The 25050-nt window shown below is 38.9% G+C and overlaps 1 protein-coding gene across 1 annotated transcript in view; it reads left to right on the top strand.

The window, feature by feature from the left end:
- Positions 1 to 25050, top strand: part of prex2 (phosphatidylinositol-3,4,5-trisphosphate-dependent Rac exchange factor 2) — a 120786-nt gene that overhangs the window by 27712 nt on the left and 68024 nt on the right. Inside the window, exons 3-8 of the mRNA XM_057824484.1 lie at positions 2145 to 2267; positions 2332 to 2436; positions 9536 to 9637; positions 11650 to 11811; positions 22592 to 22725; positions 24867 to 24970. Coding sequence (XP_057680467.1) covers positions 2145 to 2267; positions 2332 to 2436; positions 9536 to 9637; positions 11650 to 11811; positions 22592 to 22725; positions 24867 to 24970 — 730 coding nt within the window. The remainder of the gene's footprint in view (positions 1 to 2144; positions 2268 to 2331; positions 2437 to 9535; positions 9638 to 11649; positions 11812 to 22591; positions 22726 to 24866; positions 24971 to 25050) is intronic.

Below are 25050 nucleotides of genomic sequence, written 5' to 3'. Positions count from 1 at the left end.
TCAGGCTGTTGCTTACCTTTGCAAAATAGGAAAAAGACTAGTACAAAGTATAATACTAGCCCAACAGTAAGAAAGTAAAAATAAGTTCATAATAATAAACTCTGAATGAACTGAGTAAACTTTTTTAAACCTCTCAAAGGCCAAACAGTGCAGCTTTCATGGAATTATTGTCACATTCTGCTGCTGGTTAGATTGTGTTTTGTTGCTGGGCTGTTAGTGGGGGCGTTCCTGACGTCGCACCTGAATCCATTACGAGCTCATCAACGCAGCATTTAAGCACGGGTGAGCTCAGAGAAGGCTGCCGAGATATTTGCTTTGCTGATCGCCATTTGACAACTCGCACTACAGTCTTGCTACATTTGCTTGTTACGCCCCTGCATTGGGTTTTTTCTGTTAGTGTGCTGCACTCGTTTGTAACCTCTACCCTGTGCAGGTATTTGAATGTTTTTATTTTGGCTTTTTGGCTCGCTGCCTATCGTCTTAGTTAATCTTCGAGTTTGTAGTATTGAGCTCCGTCGACCTGCTGTCACGGACTCCTTTTGTTATTTCTACTATCCCGCGATCGCGTGTTATTTTTTGTTTGCAATCATTAAACCTTTGTACTTATCCCCCGCTTGTTGTCCGCTTCGAGGTCCAACCTTGTTTCCGCATTTGCGGACGCTCGCAATTATAAGTAATAATGATTGACCACAGCATCCCGTTTCTCTATTAGCCTCGTTTTTTCGGGAGGGGGTGGGTCCCTTATTTCTATTTCTGAAAGGTGGCAACCCTACTTTGGAAACAGTTCCCAAATTACTGCAGCATTTCTTTCAGTAAAAGACAATAAAAGTAAAGTAGACGTAGTGAACTGACCAGAGATTGTTGCACCTGTCCAGCCCCCTTCCTCTGGATAGCAGTCCTGCTCTTGCAGGCTCAAACTCGTTGTGTTCGTTCACGTTTCGTCTTCACATGTTTTATCAGGTTCGAGGTATTGAAACTGGCCGATTTAACTCCACATCTCGAAACTTTCAGGCCGTAAATCTTGCACACAGCCATTGATTTTAATTGACGGGATTTCTATTTTGAAATATTTCCCGACCGCCGCCATGTCGGCCATGTCGGCCATGTCGCCATGTCGGCCATGTCATTGGTCAGAAGTGGCTATTGGCCCGTTCTCATTGGTCTGGAGCAGACCAATAGCGATAGCTGTTTGGTGTTCACGTGTCATCACACAACACAGAGACAAAGTGTAGTGAGCGCCAGGAGAAAAAAAAAAGGCAAATGTTTTAATAATGGACCGGTAAATGGTATCGGCGCCGTCTTTGTTGGTACTCGCCGATACCGATACCACCATTTTGGGCCGGAACGGCGCCCCCTGCCGATACTAGCATCGGTATCGGTGCATCTTTACTTTCAATTCATTTTTCATGTCCTGTCGTAGTTTATTTTACGAATATTGAGATGACTAAATAAATTAAAATACTTTAAAAAGGTATGTAAGTATGTTATTTTTGGGGGAGGGGAAAAAAAGTAGTAAAAATTTGAAAAAAAAATATATATATATATTTTGCAACAATGTTAATGTTGTATTTTATTTTACTTTAAAAATTGTTTTTTCATAATTAATTATGTATGGTTCAATTTGATACATGTACTAAATGTTAAATGCAAATCAAAACAGTAATTTACCAATAAATGCATTTTTAAACATATTTAATGTAGAAATTATTTTACTTTTTTTTTTTTTTTTTTAATGTGGATCGCGAACAATAAAACGAACAGTTATTTGATCAAATTAATTTAGAAAATATATACAATTAAATTAAAAAGGGAGGATATTCATTTTAATTCACCATTTTTTAAAAGAAATTGCAACAAGTATGACAGAATTCAACAGGCCTGATTTATAAGGTCATATTTTGACCATATTTTTCCCATGTGCCCATTTGGATCGAATTCCTCCATCAAGATTCCGCATTTGCTCTTAATATCACCACCGATGTGGCGTGAAAGACTCATCTGTTCTCGCCATCTGACTGTTTCCAATTACCAGATGAAAGCCCGCATAACAAAGACGCTGCATGCTTCAGTTCTACTCATAGCAGACACTCTGTCCATGCCAACATATTGATCGCAGACATTTTCCTCATCGACTCGCCTCTCAGGTGTTGTTCTCCAACATCGTGGACATCCTGGCAGTGCACAAAGACTTCCTGTCCATGGTGGAAGATCTGCTGCATCCCGACCCGCACGCCCACCATGAAGTCGGACGCTGCTTCTTGCACTTTGTGAGTTGTCGTATATTTGTTTTTTCATGTATTCATGACATTAAACGACATGTTTACTCCGCAGAGGCAGCGTTTCCAGATTTACGACGAGTACTGCGGGAATCACGAGAAGGCTCAGCGGCTGCTACTGGAGCTCAACAAAATTCGCAGTGTCCGCACTTGCTTGCTGGTGAGAGGACATGCAAAAAAGCACCGACATACTGTATGTGTACAAGTACAAAAAAAAAACAAAACATGGTTTTGGTTCATTGCGTCATCATGTGAGGGCATATTGACCCCATGATTGCATGTCTGGAAAGTACTAATCCAGAGCTTTAATTTGAGCTATTACTCAATGTGGCTTGTTGGTAATGTTTTTTTTTTTTTTTTCATCACAATATCGATATCGAAAAATAAGTCCACATCTGGAAGGTCATTTGTCTAAGTAAGTGATTCCCAACCTGGCGGTCGCCAAAGATCCATGAGGGGTCGCGAAGCCCTGTAGATTTTAAAGGGAACCACGGACCGCGAAGACTTGTTGTTCTTAAAAGTTAAATGTTCGTATGAGTTACTGTGGGGCAAATAAGTATTTAGTCAGCCACCAATTGTGCAAGTTCTCCTACTTGAAAAGATTACAGAGGCCTGTAATTGTAACATGGGTAAACCTCAACCATGAGAGACAGAATGTGGAAAAAAAAACAGAAAATCACATTGTTTGATTTTTAAAGAATTTATTTCCAAATTAGAGTGGAACATAAGTATTTGGTCACCTACAGACAAGCAGGATTTCTGGCTGTCAAAGAGGTCTAACTTCTTCTAACGAGGTCTAGCGAGGCTCTACTCGTTATCTGTATTAATGGCACCTGTTTTAACTCATTATCGGTATAAAAGACACCTGTCCACAACCTCAGTCAGACTCCAAACTCCACTATGGCCTAGACCAAAGAGCTTTCGAAGGACACCAGAGACAAAATTGTAGACCTGCACCAGGCTGGGAAGACTGAATCTGCAATAGGTAAAACGCTTTGTGTAAAGAAATCAACTGTGGGAGCAATTATTAGAAAATGGAAGACATACAAGACCACTGATAATCTCCCTCGATCTGGGGCTCCATGCAAGATCTCACCCCGTGGCGTCAAAATGATAACAAGAACGGTGAACAAAAATCCCAGAACCACACGGGGCACCTAGTGAATGACCTACAGACAGCTGGGACCACAGTAACAAAGGCTACTATCAGTAACACGATGCGCCGCCGGGGACTCAAATCCTGCACTGCCAGACGTTTCCCCCTGCTGAACCCAGTACACGTCCAGGCCCCTCTGCGGTTCGCTAGAGAGCATTTGGATGATCCAGAAGAGGACTGGGAGAATATGTTAAGGTCAGATGAAACCAAAATAGAACTTTTTGGTAGAAACACAGGTTCTCGTGTTTGGAGGAGAAAGAATACTGAATTGCATCCGAAGAACACCATACCCACTATGAAGCATGGGGGTGGAAACATCATGCTTTGGGGCTGTTTTTCTGCAAAGGGACCAGGACGTGTGTGTAAAGGAAAAGAATGAATGGGGGCCATGTATCGAGAGATTTTGAGTGAAAATCTCCTTCTATCAGCAAGGGCATTAAAGATGAGACGTGGCTGGGTCTTTCAGCATGACATTTTCCCAATTAAACAGCCAGGGCAACTAAGGAGTGGCTTCGTAAGAAGCATTTCAAGGTCCTGGAGTAGCCTAGCCAGTCTCCAGATCTGAACCCCATAGAACCCCATAGAAAAAAGCACCGTTCAGAGCGCACACAAACGAACTTTACATCAAGTCCAAGCTATTAAAATTTTATGACTTTAAGGTAAACTTCAAAACTGCTCAAATGATGTACAAGGCCCACGCAAACAGTCTCCCGCCTAACCTACAAGCATTATTCCAACTAAGGGAATCTACCCACGACCTGAGAGAAAACAGATTGTTTTCCTATCAGGCAACTAGGACAACATTAAAATCTTTCTCGATTACGAACACTGGGGCTTGCCTATGGAATACATGTGATGCAGCGCTTACCAGTATAAAATCATTGAGTTACTTCAAAAAGATGTACGAAGAAACCATAATAAATCGCTACATGGACCAAAGTGAGTCATAGCTGCACTGCACACACACGTCCGCACAAATTGTTCCCACAACAAAATGGCAAACAAAGGACGATTAAATGTCAGGGACAGAGAATAAGACATAACATTGCATGCTCCGAAGATATGCCATCCAGTAAAATTAGATTACTGATCCACCATTGCAACGCGAGTGCTGTGTTTAACCTGCTGTAAGATGGAGCTTGTTGACTGGACACTCAGCTCTTTGGACCCACTCAAATTGACAATATGCGAAATTCCATGGCAATCAATGACTTTTTGAATGATATGTGAGTAACTGGACTGTAACACAAACATGCTAGACTGTGCGTCCCTATGGAGGTAGATTTGTGTCTTTATTATTCAATCCAAAAAAAAGTTGCTTCGCTCAAATAAAAAGTTGCTTCAATCAAATTATATATTTTCAATCAAAGAAAACGTCACTTCAATCAAAAAAAATGTGTTTGAATGCAAAAATAAATTTGAAACTCCAAAAAAATATATTTGAAAAGTATTTTTCTTTGAATTTTATTTTTTCGATGAAAGTTTTTTTTTTTGATTGAAACACCATTTTTGATTGAAGTCATGTAATTTTGCGTTTGGACCATATTTTGGCTAGGACATTTGTGTCTTTATTATTCAATCAAAAAATAAATAGCTTCAAACAAAAAAATGTATATTTTCAAAAGAAAAATCACTTCAATCAAAAATTTTTTAAAAAATCAATCGTAGAAAAAAAGGTTTGAATGTGAGAAAATATTTGAGACTCAGAAATTCGCATTTGAACACTTTATTTTTCATTCAAACTGTTTTCTTTGATTGAAGCAATCCTTTTTGTGTTTGAGCCATATGAGGGGTAGGACATTTGTGTCAAAATCATTCTATCGCAATAAAAGTTGCTTTAATCAAAAAACTATTTTTAATCAAAGAAAAAAATCATTTGCAAAAACTTTTTTTTTTTTTTAAATATATTTTTTTATTTGAAATATATATATATATATTTTATTGAAGTGTCACTTTTTTTGAAAAGCAAAAAGTTTTAAACCCTTTTTTTTATTTAAAGTGGAAAAAGTTTTGAACACCCTTTTTTTTTTTTTTTTGAAGTGGAAAAAGTTTTGAAGGCACTTTTTTTCGATTGAATCATTTTGACACAAAGATTCAACTTCAACGCTAGTTCCGGTGTGTTTGAGTGGCAGTTGGCTACGCCAATGACATAAAAGTATGAAGCAAGCATAATGGCCACCAGGGCTCCATCCAGCCATTGGAGTCTGCTGGAGTCTAAGCCGCATATAGGGCACCGGTACGGGCGTGTGACGGGGACGGGTATCTATAAGCATTTGCTTTTTCCCGTTTTCCTTTGTCTGTCATCGTCTTTTTTTTTCCGGGCAAATTATTCCTTAGCCTTTCTGGCCAAAATATCCCACACTCTGAAACTGTCAATGATTCTGATGATGATGACGACAATGACAATAAATTCATAAGAAAATATGTGGAGGGAGTTGAAAGTCCGTGTTGCCCAACGACAGCCCCAAAACATCACTGCTCTAGAGGAGATCTGCATGGAGGAATGCAGTGGCGCCTCCAGAAATTTTTCATAGGGGTGGCCAGATGGGGCCACTCAAAATCTTGGGGTAGCCAAAACTAAAACCCATAATTTCAGGTTTTCATTATATTATTGCAGTAAAAAGTTCAGGGGGAAAAACTATAAGAAAGACTTAAGGACACGGCTACTGATATACTTTGGTGTATTATGTAATATTTGATGTTATTAATAGGGCTGTCAAAAGTATCGCGTTAACGGGCGGTAATTAATTTTTAAAATTAATCACGTTAAAATATCCGACACAATTAACGCACATGCCCCGCTCAAACATTAAAATGACAGCACAGTGATATGTGTACTTGTTGTGTTTTTCGGAGTTTTGGCGCCCTGTGCTGGCGCTTGGGTGCGACTGATTTTATAGGCTTCAGCACCCATGAGCATTGTGTAAGTAATTATTAGCATTAACAATGGCGGGCTACCAGTTTATTTTTTGATTGAAAATTTTACAAATTTTATTATCTTTTAAGGATTACAAGTCTTTCTATCCATGGATCTCTTTAACAGAATGTTAATAATGGTAATGCCATCTTGTTGATTTATTGTTATAACAAACAAATACAGTACTTATGTACCACATGTTGAATGTGTATATCCATCTTGTGTCTCATCTTTCCATTCCAACAATAATTTACAGAAAAATATGGCATATTTTATAGATGGTTTGAATTGTGATTAATTGCTATTAATTACGATTAATTAATTTTTAAGCTGTAATTAACTCGATTAAAAATTTTAATCGTTTGACACTCCTAGTTACTAATGATTTAATGTGCATAGTCCATAACTGTCCAGTCAACATTTTGAGCCACAACAATTTTGTTTTATTGGGTTATGAATATATTAGGCAGAAGGTGTACATTTAACAAAACAAAATAATTACTGGGGAAAAACAGGTGCTAGCAGATTTAAATTTGGGATGAAATGCATAACTGATGCAACAACAATCTACGATTTAGTGGCAAGCAGGGTGGCCAGTGGGGTGGCCAACAAATTTATGGGGGTGGCCGTGGCCACCCCTGGCCACCCCCTTGGGGGCGCCCCTGGAGGAATGGGCCAAAATACCAGCAACAGTGTGTGAAAAGCTTGTGAAGAGTTACAGAAAACATTATTGCCAACAAAGGGTACATTAGAAAGTATTGAGATTAATTTTGGTATTGACCAAATACTTATTTTCCACCATGATTTGCAAATAAATTCTTTAAAAATCAAACAATGTGATTTTCTATTTGTTTTTCCACATTCTGTCTCTCATGGTTGAGGTTTACCCATGTTGACAATTACAGGCCTCTCTAATATTTTTAAGTGGAAGAACTTGCACAATTAGTAGTTGACTACTAGTAGTAGTAGACTATTAGTAGTTGAATACTTATTTGCCCCACTGTATAATAATGTAATATTCAAACCCCTCTTAATGTTTTTGTTTTTATCAAATTTGAAAAATTTGTTCAACTAGTAGGTCGCCATTGTTGTTGACGACACAATGCACTCTGTGCAGTGACGTCACTGGGCAGCGCTGCCGTGCTTCCACAGTGTCACTTGTTAGCTACATAAACATGTGGTCCGTTCTGCCCTTCCAATTTGAACCCGAGCGGAAAAGTAATGAGCAGGACAGCAATGTCGATATTTCACAAAACGAGCAGCAAAAGCAATTAGTCTTCGGCAGGATTCAAACCCGGGATTCTCCCGTGCGACAGATGAGCACTTAGACCACAGGACAATACTTCCGCAAGTCATGATTTTCCTTATAAACCAATCGCAACCCACCTGCGCCGCATGTCTATGCAGTAAAACCCATGGGTGAAAGTGGGCCAGAACGGTCAGGAACGCAGTTCCGGTATATGGTGCTTTGATTCCGAAAATATGTCGACATACTGTCAAAACACTATGTTAAAAAATATATATATACAAAGCTGCCACACATGCGTTTCATCTCCAAGAAGAAAACAATCCACCAACATCAGATTTACATACACAAGTGTTAACAACAAGCATAATAAAGTGCGTGTGTAGCGTAATCCGTTTCCACCGATATTTATTATTTATTTCATTCCACGGACGGCATGGAGGTTTCCCCAGCTGCTGTAGTTATCTGAGTCTGACGATGACGAGTCAAATCAATGTGCGAATGCACGCAGCAAAGCAAAACACCAGGACTCATTTATCTGTTCAATTGGCTGACATACTGACATGTGATCACCAGAGATAGTTAGCTCTAATTGGTTCAAATGTGCATGTTTTCTGAAACAGACAAAAAAAAGGGGCAATGCAAACGAAAATGGATCAAATCTTTAAGAGCAAGGAAATAGTTAAGGAGGCTTACTAATCATGTTTAGTTTTATTTGCTCTGATGGGGAGGTTCAGAACATCTTAGCTGTCAATATGTACTTTGGACTTATATTTATTCATTTATGTTGGCTACTTATTCATTTCCTTATGTTTTTTTTTTTTTTTTAAAAGTCAATATTTGCACGATCTTCAAAATATATTCCATTTCACTCTGTATAATCTAAATCATTTGTACTTATGATTCTGAATGTATATGTTACTTATATCTTTATGTTTAAAAAACACAACAAAAAGTAAATGTTTACATTATCTTCAATTTTAATATACACCCTATGTTCTTAAGTAGTTAAAATTGAGATATGGAATTTAGTATGTGAGGAAATGAGGAAAAAATTAGGAGATGGAGATTGGGGTTATACCTGTTTTTGTTTTATTTTGCCAATCATCAAAAATAAAGTTTTGAATGAAAAACAGTTTTTGTATGTGTTATAGAAGTAACTGACCAAAACAGTTTTCTTTTCATTTCAGTAGTTTCGACCCCCCAAATAAATAGATAACATTTCTGGCTTTATGGCGACCTTCATGTCGGGGAGTTCCGGCAAGAAATTCTGACCACTTTCACCCCTGGTAAAACCTGAAAGAGAAAACGCACCTGAAAAGAAAGTGCGGCTGGCTTGACCGCAGAATTAAAAAACCCGTCTCACTTCAGGCAGCAAGCAGACAACAATCGCATAGATATTGCGTACCTATTGCTTTCAAAATTGACCATTACAACTCCACTTTAATTAAAAGAATACGCGAAGCAGCAAAATTTTAATCGATTTTTTTTTTTCTAATCGAATACTCGAGTTAATCGATTAATCGTTGCAGCACGTCTCAGGTGTGCATTCTAGTCCAAAAATTATGGCGATAACAAAATGGTTACTAATCTGAAAATACTTATTTGAGGTACTACTAAATAGGGCTTGTTGCAAATATATTTTGATGGTGTTTTTGTTTAACTTTTTCAAGTTAAAACATGTGTTTTGTCATTACATGAGGAAGTTTAGCAGATATTCTCAACTCTATGCCAAAGTTGGCTCCAGCATTAAAACATTTACAGGCCTTCACGCCTTTGTGTTGCACGTATTTGAGCGAGCGAGACAGCTGACACGCGTGGGAGGACGTCCACTTCCTGCCGCGCTCCAAGACACTTCCACATGGGGAGCATCACGGAATCGGGGGGGAAAAAATTAAGTTAGATTCCCTCTCAGCTCATTTCCTGTGTCCTTCTCCTAGAACTGCATGTTGCTGGGAGGCCGTAAAAATACGGAAGTGCCATTGGAGGGGTACCTGGTGGCTCCCATTCAGAGGATCTGCAAGTACCCACTGCTGCTCCGAGTGAGTACAGCGAATAAACATAGTGCTTTGGTTCATACCTGTTCGGCTGGTCTTAAATTTCCGCTTACGCCAGAGAAAGGAAAAGCGCGTTCAAAGGCTTGCGAGCCGTTTCCGTCGTCCTGTTTTCATGTGGGCTTGGGTTACGCACACGTGTTGATGTATAATAAAGTCATTTGATGCTTGGATGCATAAGTGTCGCAGCTGTCTGGGCGTCTGGATAAGGACTTTCACTCGTTTAACTTATTGGCTGCCGCTGACAGCCAATGGCACTCAAACTTGTTAAATGAATTGGATGTCTATCGCCGTCAATAGCATGCAATGAGTTAAATAAGATGAAAAAATTGTTTTACTTGGGGCCGTAACTAGGGTTGTTCCGATCATGTTTTTTTGCTCCCGATCCGACCCCGATCGTTTTAGTTTGAGTATCTGCCAATCCCAATATTTCCTGATCCGATTGCTTTTTTTTGCTCCCGATTCAGTTCCAATCATTCCCGATAATTTTTCCCAATCATATACATTTTGGCAATGCGTTAAGAAAAAAATGAATAAAACTCGGACGAATATATACATTCAACATACAGTACATAAGTACTGTATTTGTTTATTATGACAATAAATCCTCAAATGGCATTTACATTATTAACATTCTTTCTGTGAGAGGGATCCACGGATAGAAAGACTTGTGACTTTGTATATTGTGACTAAATATTGCCATCTAGTGTATTTGTTGTGCTTGCAGTAAATGATACTGTAGGCATGCCCAAATGCATGATGGAAAGTGGAACCATGACTGTACGTAGTGCTACCAATTGATATCTTCTCTGCTTTGGGAAATAACTTAAGGTGTTAAGAAAAAGATCAATTGCTACCTTGCTTCCCCACATTGCTTCCCATGATATTTCTAATCATAGGGAGAGGGATTGTAAGGCTTTAGCCAATTAAAAAAAGGTTCCAAAGGCTGCCAAAATTCACTCTACTCATTTTACGCTGCCTTTTACCTCTCTATATAAGTAAAACGTCGCCATTACAGATTGAGCGCGACAATGCGTGAGTGGGTCCTGCAGTGCATGCATTAATTGCATTAAATATTTTAACGTGATACAATTTTGAAAAAATTAATTATCGCCATTATTGGGATAAATTTGATAACCTTACCTTAAGTCTAAACTAAAGACTCTGGATGAGTGTAACATATTATGTCTGTAATGTTAAGTAAAATTAGAAAACGATTTAATTTAAAAAGTTTTTTTTTAAAAAAGGCATGGCCGATATTTTTTTGCCGATTCCGATACTTTGAAAATGACGTGATCGGACCCGATCGATCGGCAGCCGTAACCAATGTTTACTTCAATTTCTCTTCATTTAAATCTGATTAATTTATTTTTTATTGAATTATAAATATGTATATACAGTATATTATAAAAAGTGAAATGAAAATTAAAAACCATTAAAATGCAATAAGAGTTTTCAAACTAAATAACTAAATCATGATTGAATTTTAGTTCTAGATAAATTGCGCGTTAAAGATACAACTAAAATGCAATTAAACTTAATACACTAATTTAATGACAATAAAATGCATTTAAAATAATTAAATGAAATGCAATCAAAATATAAGAAAATTAAATGAATTAAAAAATAGTTAGGTCGACAATTTAAATATACTACATGCTGAAAATAAAATTTAATAACCACTATAAAGAAACAATTAAGGGAAAAAAAAAAAAAACTATAAAAAAGTACTAACAAAATCAACAAATTAAGATTTATAAAACCTACAAAAAATTAAGTTCAATGCAAAATCCTGATGAAATAAAATTCTACAATAGTAAAATGCAAATACCTATGTTAAATCTCATCCCTTCTAAAAATTAATTTAAAAAAAAAAAAAAAAAAAAAAGCAAATATAATAGAAAGGAACAAAAAACATCACTTAAACTACTGACAAAAAAATGGATGAAATATTCATAACAAAACAAAAATGAAGAAATGTAATGCAATTCTTTTCTCAGGAGCTGCTTAAGCGCACACCCAAGAAACACGCCGACTACACGGCAGTGCAGGAGTCGCTGCAGGTAATGAAGGCCGTCTGCTCCAGTATCAATGAAGCCAAGCGGCAGATGGAGAAGCTGGAGGTCCTGGAGGAATGGCAGTCGCACATTGAAGGCTGGGAGGTGACTTTCAAACACTTTTGCTCCAAGAGCTTTAATTTATATTCCGCTAGTCTTTTTAATAAGAACGATCAGTGAGTCCACAGTTGCCTGTGCTAGCAGGATTTATGCGGATCATTAAAAAGCATTAAAAGTCATTAAACAGATTTTTGTCAAAATTCAAGCCTTAAAAAGCATTAAACTAAATGTTTGAGGCATAAAAATATCACCGTATTTTTCAGACTATAAGTGTTTTGTGAAATTATTAATACATTATTATATCATTTCACATGTTATTTTGGTGGTTGCGAACTTACGTTCATTGTTTATGCTTTTAAAATATCTCTACAGAGGCAACGCCGTGTGTATCATCTTTTCTGTTGTTGTTGTTGTGTGTTTTCCACCCGCGATCGGACACTTAGAGCCAGTTGTGTGGTTGTTTGAACAATATGCTAATGCTAGTGAATGCATGCTAACCGTTTGTGTCATTGCTGCAATAGCACGTAATTATCATTTATTTACGTTGATGCGAACCTGTTTGGTATCGAGGACGAAATTGATTCAGCAAATTATACGGACGTCCAGCATCGTCACTTGGGAGTTTAGTTCACCGTATAGCCAGGACCGAGCCGTAGCGTCCTGGTGAGGACAGTATATTCACATTTTGTTGTTCATGCATCATGTAACATCATACTGTACACTTACTCATCATGTTGTTCTCTATTGTATTTTTATTAGGGCTGTCAAACGATTGAAATTTTTAATCGAGTTAATTACAGCTTAAAAATTCATTAATCGTAATTAATCGCAATTCAAACCATCTATAAAATATGCCATATTTTTCTGTAAATTATTGTTGGAATGGAAAGATAAGACACAAGACTGATACCGGTATATACATTCAACATACGGTACATAAGTACTGTATTTGTTTATTATAACAATAAATCAACAAGATGGCATTAACATTATTAACATTCTGTTAAAGCAATCCATGGGTAGAAAAACTTGTAGTTCTTAAAAGATAAATGTTAGTACAAGTTATAGAAATTTTATATTAAAACCCCTCTTAATGTTTTCGTTTTAATAAACTTTGTAACATTTTAAATAAAAAAATAAACTAGTAGCTCGCCATTGTTGATGTCAATAATTACACAAAGCTCACGGTGCTGAAACCCATAAAATCAGTTGCACCCAAGTGCCAGCAGAGGGTGACAAACACCAAAAAAAAAACAAGTAACAAGTGGACATTACACTTTGCTGTCATTTTAATCTGTTTGAGCGGGGCATGTGCGTTAAATGCGTCAAATATTTTAATGTGATTAATTAAAATAAATTAATTACCGCCCGTTTACGCTATAATTTTGACAGCCCTAATTTTTATGTTAAATTGCCTTTCAAGATGACATATCTGTTCTGTGTGTTGGATTTTAAGAAGTAAATTTCCCTCAAAAATGCGACTTATACTCCTGTGCGATCCTGTGTGAGTTTTTTTCCTCTTCGTTGGGCATTTTATCACTGGTGCGACTTATACTCAGGTGCGACTTATTGTCCGAAATTTACGGTATGTGAACCAGACGGGCTTGAGTATTTGTGTTTATGCTTCTCAGTTTTGCTTCTTATAAGCCCAAGAATCACTGTTATGTACCTGTAGCTACTCTGGTTGCTATTTTTAGGGCTGAAGGTAATACCCATCAATGAGCTGCTTGTGTTCTTCTACTAGGTCTCCTCCATGCATGCAGGATCTTCCTGAGCCTTGTGTTCTCACTGGAACAGAAGTTGCATCAAGCATTTTGTTGCGTTTAAGTTGCATTCGTATTTTCAGCGATTAAAAATATTCATTGTTTAACGCTTAGAATTTGTGTGCGTAAAACTATCTGCAGTTGGGCATGGATAGGGTTGCCAACTCCCTGAAGAAATAAGGGACACCTCATTAGTAGAGCTTGCAGGCCCGATAACCGTCACCTGTGATATTGTTTAAATGAATAATTTTAATATTTTTACTCAAAACTGAGTTAATTTAGGTCCTCAATCCTCATATCTCCCACACTCTTATGTTGTCTTCCGTTATCATCTTGGCAAGCGACAGTACCTCGACCAATGAGTTGAGGGAGATTTCGTACTGTCATTCTTCTGTTAGCTCAAAGGGCAAATGATGGATACGCGGGTTAATACGTTTCCCTAATCCCTGCATATTCTTGTAAAGCACCATACTAGTCGTTCGTTCTACAAATAAGACATTATTTTCGAGTTTGATGTTAATACGGGAAAAAGTGCGTCCCTTGAAAGTTCAACACGGGACGCGTACTTTCGTTTCTGAATACAGGTCGATTCCGTTTTTCAAAGGATGGTTGGCAACCCTAGGAATGTGCATTAGATTAGATTAAAGTGGCATTAAAAAGCATTAAATGAGATTTGCTGACCTGAAGGAACTCTGGCTAGTCAAATAAAGTAGTATTTAAATGCATGCATGTGCATTTGCTGTAGTGTAGTACAATACTTTTTATCGCACAATAGGCTTGAACGATATTGGAAAAAACTATTGTTGCAATTTTTTGGGGGTTTGCGATATATTGCGATTTATATTGCGATATTTAAAAAAAAAAAATATATATATACAGTACATTTTTTAAAAGAAATTTTCACCAGATGACTTGAATAGCTGTTTGGAAAGACTTTGGATGACTCACCATCACCACAGTGTACAGTGATCCCTCATTTTTCGCGGTTAATGGGGACCAGAACCCGCCGCGATAAGTGAAAAACCGCGAAGTTTTTGTGCTCAATGTATTTATTCAGATTTAGCATTGGAAAGATATACATATAAGACATGTTTTTTCTCACTTTTTCCCCCAAAAGTGATTTAAAGGGTATTACAACACCTGTGGAAATGCTAATATGCCATCATTTATCCATAAACGCATGCCTTTTGGATTAATAGCATGCCACTTCGTGTAATTACACACATCGTAACACCAAGAAAATGATAGAAATTTGGATCGATTGTCAAGCTAAAACGACCGGCGCCCGAGATCCCGTAAATCTAGCATATTGTGTGCGTGACGTCACAACAAGGTAACAACCGGCTCAGTGCTTTGTACTGAATGGCAGCGATGATGGCGGACAATTGTGTTTCTAGTTGCAGCGACGAATCCGATGGTGTTTTGGGTTATCAATTTAAGCCCAAACGAAAGTCAATGCAGCCTAATGAAAGGATCATGCCACATAACGGTTCTATTGATATCTCACAGCCCCTTAGTATTATAATACCCTTTAAAAAATTGATCTAAATAAATGTTTTTTAAGCATTTCAAATGTCATAATTATGATCAGTTTTAAACATAACTATCCAACCAAATCATTTTTGTACAAGAATAAAGTACTGTAGTAGATAAATGCTTGGCTTTATTAAATGCTTCTGTTTATCTACCTTAGCTGTGACTCTTGGAGTGACATGTAGAAATTTAAAACTCCTCATGACCACTTCTGGCATTTATGTCTCCAGACACTCCACACACACACACACACGCACGCACGCACGCACGCACGCACGCACGCACGCACGCACACACACACACACACACACACACACACACATTCATTCCAGCGTGGCTTCCTTGCAGAAACTGTTTAACCACTTAAACGATGATTGACAGATGCCCGTGTGAAGTCTGCTTCTTTGGCCAGATCAAAGCCATCGTTAACTTTAATAGGCAAGTGCTGCAGTGACTGAGAGGAACAAAGGGCTGGGAGAGGGAGGGTGTGAGGCTGTGCGCAGAGCAGAAAACAAGGCGTATGTGGATAAAAAAAAATAGAAACCATCGCACGAGCTTGCGATGGGACTATCGCGCATGCGCTCATCGCGCTGGCGATGTTTAAACGATATATCGTTCAGGCTTATCGCACAACCAGTTCTTTTTTTGGCGACGTCCACACCCCACTCTGCAAATTGCCGTTTAATCCAGCCGAGAGACAGTCGCCTACTCGCCTGGATCTTGTTCGACTCCCCTTGTTGCACAAGAAAACAGCGAGTCTTGTTTTAAGGTTTAGCAGCGATTGTAATAGCCCTGTAAAGAGCTTTATTAGATTTGGCGAGAACGGAATAGTTTTTTGTTGTTGATGTGAACTACAGTTCCACATAGGAGTGGGAACCTCTTAGTACCTCACGATACGATACGATTTGCGATACAAAGCTAATGATAACAATGATCTGACGATATGGAGATACAATGATTATTATTTCATTGGTCAGGAAATCATTTTAGGATATTCTACAAACAACTAATAAACAGAAAAACAAGCTTCTGCTGTGAATTGGAATGAGTTTATCACTAGTAGAGGTCCAATCCATTCTAACTGGGAGGGTCCCTCCCGGGAGGGTCCCTCCCACTTCAAACGGATTGAACGTCTATGGCCATCTGTGGCAGCCAATGCCAGGCAATGAGGTAACTTTGGGCCATTTAAGGTCATTTCCCTGTTGATTTTCAGTTACTTCCTGTTGATTTTGGGGTATTTTATGGGTCACTTCCTGTTTATTTTGAGTTACAGAACAGGAAGTGACCTGGGAATCACCCAAATAAATAGGCAGTGACTCAAACTCAACAGGAAATGACCTGTAAATGCCCTAAAATGAACAGCAAGTGACCTGTAAATTCCCCGAAAATCAGACCAAATGACTGTGAATGCTCTGGCTTTGAATGAACGAACGTTCCCAGTCTAAATGGGTTAGGTAAACCCTAACCCTAACCCTTTTTAAAATGATATCTCGATTCTTTTTTTTTTTTTTTTTTTTACCTGTCCTGTTCAGCTGTTTGACACACGCATATCGATAACCTTTTGGGATACAAAGTATCACGATAAATCACCATTTCGATATTTCGTCACACCCCTAGCCCACACAAACGTACAGTACATTGAGATATGTCAGAATGTCTGATACATTTTTCCAGTGTCCCAAACTTGAAGAAATCACATTTATCAAGGTTTCCTCGGCCGTGATGTATGTGTCTCCGTCCAGCGAACAGCATGTTATCACCACGACATTACTGCCAGGAACGCACCCTCCTATGGGCTTTCAGAATTGGCACCTTTCAAACTAAATTTCCCGAGCCTCCGTGGTCGTAGAATGTTTTGGAAGACGTTTGCGTACTTTTGAGAAGGCACCATATTTTACTTTTGCCTCACTGGAAAAGAAAACATTGATATAACGTTTACTAGGTACTAGAAAAACTGGAAAATTGATCTAGAACACTGGTTCTTAACCTTGCTAGAGGTACCGAACCCCACAAGTTTCACAAGTGGATTCACTGGACCCTGCGGAATTTGATGATAAAGCAATTTTTGTCAAATTCAAAACCGATAAACTGCACCTAAGCTAGAGAGCTAATAATTTTGCAAATTCTCGTTCAAAATTCATCTCAATTTGACTGCATGCTTTATAAACAGGCAAAAATTTGAGAACACATTTTTTGTATTCCCTCATACCAAGTACGTGTCAACCTTCCACTGAGCAAACCGGTTCCTCCTCCCATCAAATCGTGGACTAGCAGTTCAAAGAAGTGGAATAAGCCAGTAAATTGGGGAAAAACCAGTCCAAAACCTGGTCTAAAAAAAGCCACTTGGCCCAGAATTAATCAGCATATGAAAATACGGCACTGTGTTTCTTTGCCTTCAGGTTAAGAACCACTGATCTAGAAAGTCCTTAAAAAGTGTTTGAATTTGGCTATGAAAAAGGCGTACGAACCCTGGCAAGTGACTGTACGACAAAAGAGAGTCACGTAAAGATGAGTGAGCGCCTCGAGATTTTTTACAAAACACATTTTCAGAGAACAGGGCCTCCTTCTTGGGTGTAGCCTCTTGTGGTTTCCCCCGCCGTACTCTGTATTAATTATAAACCCAAGCTCGGCAATAATCGGGATGGACAGTTATCCCGCTGCCAACTTTTTGGTCACGGCGGTCACTTCACTTGACTTTTTGGAGGTTCTCGTCGCTTGACATTTGATTGTATTTTTTTGCTACATGAAAAAAGCAGCGTTCTGTCGTTCCCAATTCATCATCCACCCCTCTGCTTGTTATTTTTGGCAGGTTAAGAGGAGGGGAAATGAGACTAAATGATGTTTTAAAGGTCTGCGTTGCTTTTTATGATGGAAGGAATGAAAGTGACATCAAAATAACTAAGCAGCTGTTGGAACGCTTCACAAAGCCCTCATTAAAGCACTTCGGGGGGAAAAAAGGCTGCTCTTCTAAGGAGGTACTTTTTTGTATGGCCCCCTGTTCTAATGCCTGCTTTTGGTATTCTAAATAAAAATTAGACTTTAAAAATGTGAGCTTAAACAAGTGAGTCAGGAAAACGACTTGCGTAAAGTTGTTGCACAGGTGTGCACACCTTCTTATTTTGTACAAATGTACTTCTTTTTCCAAAAATGTATTCTAAATTGTTGTTGTCCTCTGCATCCTTTGCTCACACGGCTACCTTCATGTCCTCTTTAACTACATCCATATATTTACAATTTTGTGTTTTGTTACTTTCAAGGTTTTTTTTTTTCTTTATAAAATATGTTTCATTTTAGAATTAGGTTGTGCAATGCTGTGTAAATTTGTATATGGCGGAAAACACTCAGGTGACTCGAAGTCCTGCTCTGAGGCCCCCAATTTGGCCAAATTTCAAAATTGTCCAATATGCATGTGTGATACATCATTGGAAAGTTTAAAATCTCAGTTTTCTGTGGGAAGAAATGTTTTGAATAGGAGGGCATTTAAAAAAAAAAAAATTTAAACAGCAAAACTATATGGGGGTGAGAGCACGCGAGAGCAGAATTACAGACGGCATGACTTTAACGTGATATTATCGCGTACTTACCTTGTTTTGCTCCAAAATCTCCATGTCGCATGTATCACTGAGTGTGAAGACACAGCTGTGAATGGCCACAGCTGGATTTGGGGGGGATTTTATGGGTGAAACACATATATAACATATATATAACTATATACTATTCTTGCAATGCAGAAATCGCAGACATCAAGGAGTGATTGAGATTTTCTTTGTCAAATATTTACCATTTTAAACATTTTTTTCAATTTTTCTTTGTTTGGATCGATTATTTATCATCTAATATATTGGTGAAAATGCGACAGGAACAAAAAAAATACAATTAAGCGATAGTTATGCGATATTAAGCTTGAGAACGATAAACCGATACGACCGGATATCCGGTTTTACAGGTGAGAGATACAGCTGTATCGATAGTAAACTTACCATTCGACAGTAATTAGCCATTAAATATTCAATGAAACGACAGTAGAGATAGATTTCGGCTATCGCGAGCACAAGAATCGGCTTCTAATGCCTAGTTCAATGCATTGCTTAATATGATAATAATTTAGCTTTTACCTCACATGCTGCGCTTGTGTCATTCACAACACAGCGCACTTAGATCGTGACCGCCGTCGTGGTTGCCTCAACTTCCCATTCATTTCGGCAGAACCGCTAGTAGTCGCCGTCATTACCCGATCGTCACGGGCGTGTCATAACAACGCGAGAGCTAACAAAACCACTGTAACGCACGCTCCGTAGCGTTTTCTTCACAGCCCAAAACGAAACTAGTAGTGGCAACGAAGCAACATGCTAAAACAATGGAGAGTTTGCGCAACACGCCAGCGACGTGCAGCGATTGATTTACAACGCACCCAGGAAAACAAAAGTCGGACTTTGAAGTGACGAAGGCAGCCAGATCTGTTCGCATGGGACAGTGCTGGTGTGAAGCGGTACAGAGATCGTGAGTTTTTAACCCTGAAAAATAACCCACTACAGTGGGGGAAAGGGCGGCATATTGTTTCCACGAAACGCAGTCTACTTAAACATGAACATGTGGATCAGTTGATCTTCCTCAAGAAAAATCTGCCCTTCAAAAAAGATGTAGACAGTGATGAGGAATAAAAAAAAAAGTGGAATCACAGGCATAAGTGAATGACTTTGCTGTGTATTATATGATATGATATGATATGATATGATATGATATTATAACGCTATTAATCAAATAATTCATAACCAAATAACCCTCTCTGGGCTCTTCACAGAAAAAGCCAGAAATTAAATAACACAAGTAAAGGAAAAAAATAAATAAATAAATAAAATAAATAAATTGTCCAGGGGGCCGGACCAAATGTGGAGGCGGGCAGTATCCGGCCCACGGGCCATAGTTTGGGGACCCATCGGCTAAATGGACAAAAGCAGCCTTAATAGGCACACCAAAAAAACAGATGACAAAATATTGGAATTGTGCATTAAGACAAGCAGAAGGAACCTACACTTAGGTAGAGAGATTGTCTGTGTCAGGATTAGCAATCAGGTATCATCCAATAGGATGTCAACATATCCGTACTTACTGGTGATTCACATAATACTGGGTGCTGAATTGAATTGCATCCATCCCACCTAATCACATCTCCTTTTGACTAAACTTCTCTACTCTTTCTCTTCTGCTATCAAGCCCCCCACATGGTGTCGACGGATAATATACTAGTCCTTCTCAAAAAATTTGCATATTGTTATAAAGTTTATTATTTTCTGTAATGTACTGATAAACATTAGACTTTCATATATTTTAGATTCATTGCACACAACTGAAGTAGTTCAAGCCTTTTATTGTTTTAATATTGATGATTTTGGCAAAAAATGTCAAGAAAAAACAAAAATCCCTATCGCAAAAAATTAGCATATCATGAAAAAGTACTCTAAAGAAGCTACTAACCTAATCATCTGAATCAACTAATTAACTCAAAACCCCTGCGAAAGATTCCTGAGGCTTTTACAAACTCCCAGCCTGGTTCATTACTCAAAACCGTAATCATGGGCAAGACTGCCGACCTGACTGCTGTCCAGAAGGCCATCATTGACACCCTCAAACAAGAGGCTAAGACACAGAAAGAAATTTCTGAGCGAATAGGCTGTTCCCAGAGTGCTGTATCAAGGCACCTCAGTGGGAAGTCTGTGGGAAGGAAAAAGTGTGGCAGGGAACGCTGCACAACCAGAAAAGGTGACCGCACCCTGAGAAAGATTGTGGAGAAGGGCCGATTCCAGACCTTGGGGGACCTAAAGAAACCTGGAAATGGGCTACAGGTGCCGCCTTCCCCAGGTCAAGCCACTTTTGAACCTGAAACAGCAGCAGAAGCGCCTGACCTGGGCTACAGAGAAGCAACACTGGACTGTTGCTCAGTGGTTTAAAGTAATTTTTTCAGATGAAAGTAAATTTTGCATGTCATTCGGAAATCAAGGTGCCAGAGTTTGGAGGAAGACCACGGAGAAGGAAATGCTAAAATGCCTGTAGTCCAGTGTCAAGTACCCACAGTCAGTGATGGTCCGGGGTGCCATGTCAGCTGCTGGTGTTGGTCTACTGTGTTTTATCAAGGGCAGGGTCAATGCAGCTAGCTATCAGGAGATTTTGGAGCACTTCATGCTTCCATCTGCTGAAAAGCTTTATGGAGATGAAGATTTCATTTTTCAGCATGACCTGGCACCTGCTCACAGTGCCAAAACCCCTGGTAAATGCTTTACTGACCATGGCATTACTATGCTTAATTGGCCTGCCAACTCTCCTGACCTGAACCCCATAGAGAATCTGTGGGATATTGTGAAGAGGAAGTTGAGTGACACCAGACCCAACACTGTGGATTAGCTTAAGGCCGCTATCGAAGCATCCTGGACCTCCATAACACATCAGCAGTGCCACAGACTGATTGCCTCCATGCCACGCCGCATTAAGCAGTCATTTCTGCAAAAGGATTCCCGACCAAGTATTGAGTGCATAGCTGATATAATTAATTGAAGGCTGACTTTTTTGTCGTTTAAAAAAAAAACTTTTTCTTGTATTGGTCTGATGAAATATGGTAATTTTTTGAGATAGGGATTTTTTTTTTCCTTGACTTTTTTGCCAAAACCATCAATATTAAAACAGGCTTAAACTACTTCAGTTGTGTGTAATGAATCTAAAATATATGAAAGTCTAATGTTTATCAGTACATTACAGAAAATAATGAACTTTATCACAATATGCTAATTTTTTGAGAAGAAATAGTATAATTAGCTAACAATAGCACCACGATGTTCATCGGTAGCAAAGGCGTGTAATAATGCTTTTCTTGTTATTTTTTCTTCTCCTCTTTTGTCTAACTTCCTTCCTTTCTGTCCCCTCACATTCCTGTTCGCTGCTTTCTCCTAATAAATAAAACCTAATGAATAGTTGATTTTTTTAAAGTACAATTATTCATCATTTCCATTCACTTTTTATTTTGCATTATAAGTCAAATTTCCAATGCATTTAAACTGTCATATTTTAGTCTCGTTGACCTATAAAGTGCCAAACAGAGAGGTGGAACATGTATTCTGTCATGCAGATGCTAATTTGAGGTGAGTGTGTGTGAGACACATTTAAGGGAGCGTCTGGTGCTCCACAATGACTTCAACATCTGTTCAGACTCCTTGTGTGTAAAAAAAGGTCCTGAAAGAGCAAAAGAAGGTAAAAAGTGTTACGTGGTAGAGCGTTATTTTTAGCTGCAAAAAGGGCCAATCAAATATGGCACGTCGACTCCCCCGAGAGCTGGCAAGGTGAGGGAAAAGACGTTTTCCTCACACATACAGGATGTTATTCTATGGACGCTATTAGTAAAGGAAGTGGGCTGTGTTTTTTTTTTCACACCCCCGAGAGATTGAACCGGAAAGGCCGAGTTTTTGTAATCTCCTCTCTTCCCTGTGTGTGAATATTCAATATTGTGCACCATCCAAACGTCTCTTTCAATGTCTTGTCAGGGTTCCAACATTACCGACACGTGCACAGAGATGCTCATGCACGGCGTCCTGCTGAAGATCTCCGCCGGGAACATGCAGGAGAGGATCTTCTTCCTGTTTGACAAGCTTCTGGTGTACTGCAAGAAGAAAAACAGGTGGCCCGCCTTGAGTCATTTGGGCTCTTTTGTCTTCTTTTGTATTATTAGTCGCGATTTTTGGGGCTAATGCTGTTTTCACGGTTGCTTGAAAAGTATCCAGAACTTACTTTTTTAGGCAGCGCGGAAAGCTGGGTGTGCCAAACTTCGTGGCTTAAAAGACTGCTCTAAGAATACCTAAAAGGATTTTTAGAGTATGTTTGGAGTAGAAGTATGTGGGGGTGAAAAAATGCACAATTCTCTTCTAAAAACAAACAAACAGCTTTGTATGTTGGGAAGAGGGTGTGTAAAATCCCAAAAAGGAGTTTTTTTGTTTTTTGAAGGGTTTGCAAGGGGAAGTGGTATGACAATTTATGATGTTGAAGGTGCTATTTCAATGAAAGGTTTTGACAAAAAATATAGTATACAGTGGGGCAAATAAGTATTTAGTCAACCACCAATTGTGCAACTTCTCCTACTTGAAAAGATTAGAGAGGCCTGTAATTGTCAACATGGGTAAACCTCAACCATGTGAGACAAAATATGGAGGGAAAAAAAAAAAAAAACAGAAAATCACATTGTTTGATTTTTGAAGAATTTATTTCCAAATTAGAGTGGAAAATAAGTATGTGGTCACCAACAAACAAGCAAGATTTCTGGCTGTCAAAGAGGTCTAGCTTCTGCTAACGACGTCTAACGAGGCTCTACTCGTTACCTGTATTAATGGCACCTGTTTTAACTCATTATCGGTATAAAAGACACCTGTCCACAAGCTCAGTCATTCACACTCCAAACTCCACTATGGCCAAGACCAAAGGGCTGTCGAAGGATACCCGAAACAAAATTGTAGACCTGCACCAGGATGGGAAGACTGAATCTGCAATAGGTAAAATGCTTGGTGTAAAGAAATCAACTGTGGGAGCAATTATTAGAAAATGGAAGACATACAAGACCATTGATAATTTCCCTCGATCTGGGGCTCCATGCAAGATCTCACCCCGTGGCGTCAAAATGATAACAAGAACGGTGAGCAAAAATCCCAGAACCACACGGGGGGACCTAGTGAATGACCTACAGAGAGCTGGGACCACAGTAACAAAGGCTACTATCAGTAACACAATGCGCTGCCAGGGACTCAAATCCTGCACTGCCAGACGTGTCCCCCTGCTGAAGAAAGTACACGTCCAGGCCCGTCTGCGGTTCGCTAGAGAGCATTTGGATGATCCAGAATCGGACTGGGAGAATGTGTTATGTCAGATGAACCCAAAATAGAACTTTTTGGTAGAAACACAGGTTCTCGTGTTTGGAGGAGAAAGAATACTGAATTGCATCCGAAGAACACCATACCCACTGTGAAGCATGGGGGTGGAAACATAATGCTTTGGGGCTGTTTTTCTGCAAAGGGACCAGGACGACTGATCTGTGTAAAGGAAAGAATGAATGGGGGGGCCATGTATCGAGAGATTTAGAGTGAAAATCTCCTTCCATCAGCAAGGGCATTGTAGATGAGACGTGGCTGGGTCTTTCAGCATGACAATGATCCCAAACACACAGCCAGGGCAACAAAGGAGTGGCTTCGTAAGAAGCATTTCAAGGTCTTGGTGTGGGCTAGCCAGTCTCCAGATCTCAACCCCATAGAAAATCTGTGGAGGGAGTTGAAAGTCCGTGTTGCCCAACGACAGCCCCAAAACATCAATGCTCTAGAGGAGATCTGCATGGAGGAATGGGCCAAAATACCAGCAACAGTGTGTGACAAGCTTGTGAAGAGTTACAGAAAATGTTTGGCCTCCGTTATTGTCAACAAAGGGTACATAACAAATTACTAAGTTGAACTTTTGGTTTTGACCAAATACTTATTTTCCACCATGATTTGCAAATAAATTCTTAAAAAAAAATCAAACAATGTGATTTTCAGTTTTTTTTTCCACATTCTGTCTCTCATGGTTGAGGTTTACCCATGTTGACAATTACAGGCCTCTCTAATATTTTCAAGTGGGAGAACTTGCACAATTAGTGGTTGACTAAATACCTGTATGTTTATGAGAGGCAGTGCACCAAGTCTGTTGGGATGTTATAGTGGGTGTAAGGGAAAGGTTGCTCAAAACGTATCCAAAATTCAGTTTTTTCTTTGTGTGTGTGTGTGTGTGTGTGTGTCCTCAAAGACGTTTAAAAAACAGCAAAGCAACAACAGAAGCTCCACGCTACCTGTTCAGAGGCAGAATCAACACCGAGGTGATGGAAGTGGAAAACGTGGATGACGGCACAGGTGAGCTATATTATAACCTTACCTTTAAATAACTCTGTTTTATAAACAAGAGATCACTTCTATTTTTCAGGTTATTGTGA

The sequence above is a fragment of the Corythoichthys intestinalis genome, chromosome 20, assembly GCF_030265065.1.
Source record: "Corythoichthys intestinalis isolate RoL2023-P3 chromosome 20, ASM3026506v1, whole genome shotgun sequence".
In the NCBI taxonomy this organism is placed as follows: Eukaryota; Metazoa; Chordata; class Actinopteri; order Syngnathiformes; family Syngnathidae; genus Corythoichthys; species Corythoichthys intestinalis.
The sequence above is the reverse complement of the archived record's forward strand: the minus strand, read 5'-3'. Positions and strand labels throughout refer to the sequence as shown.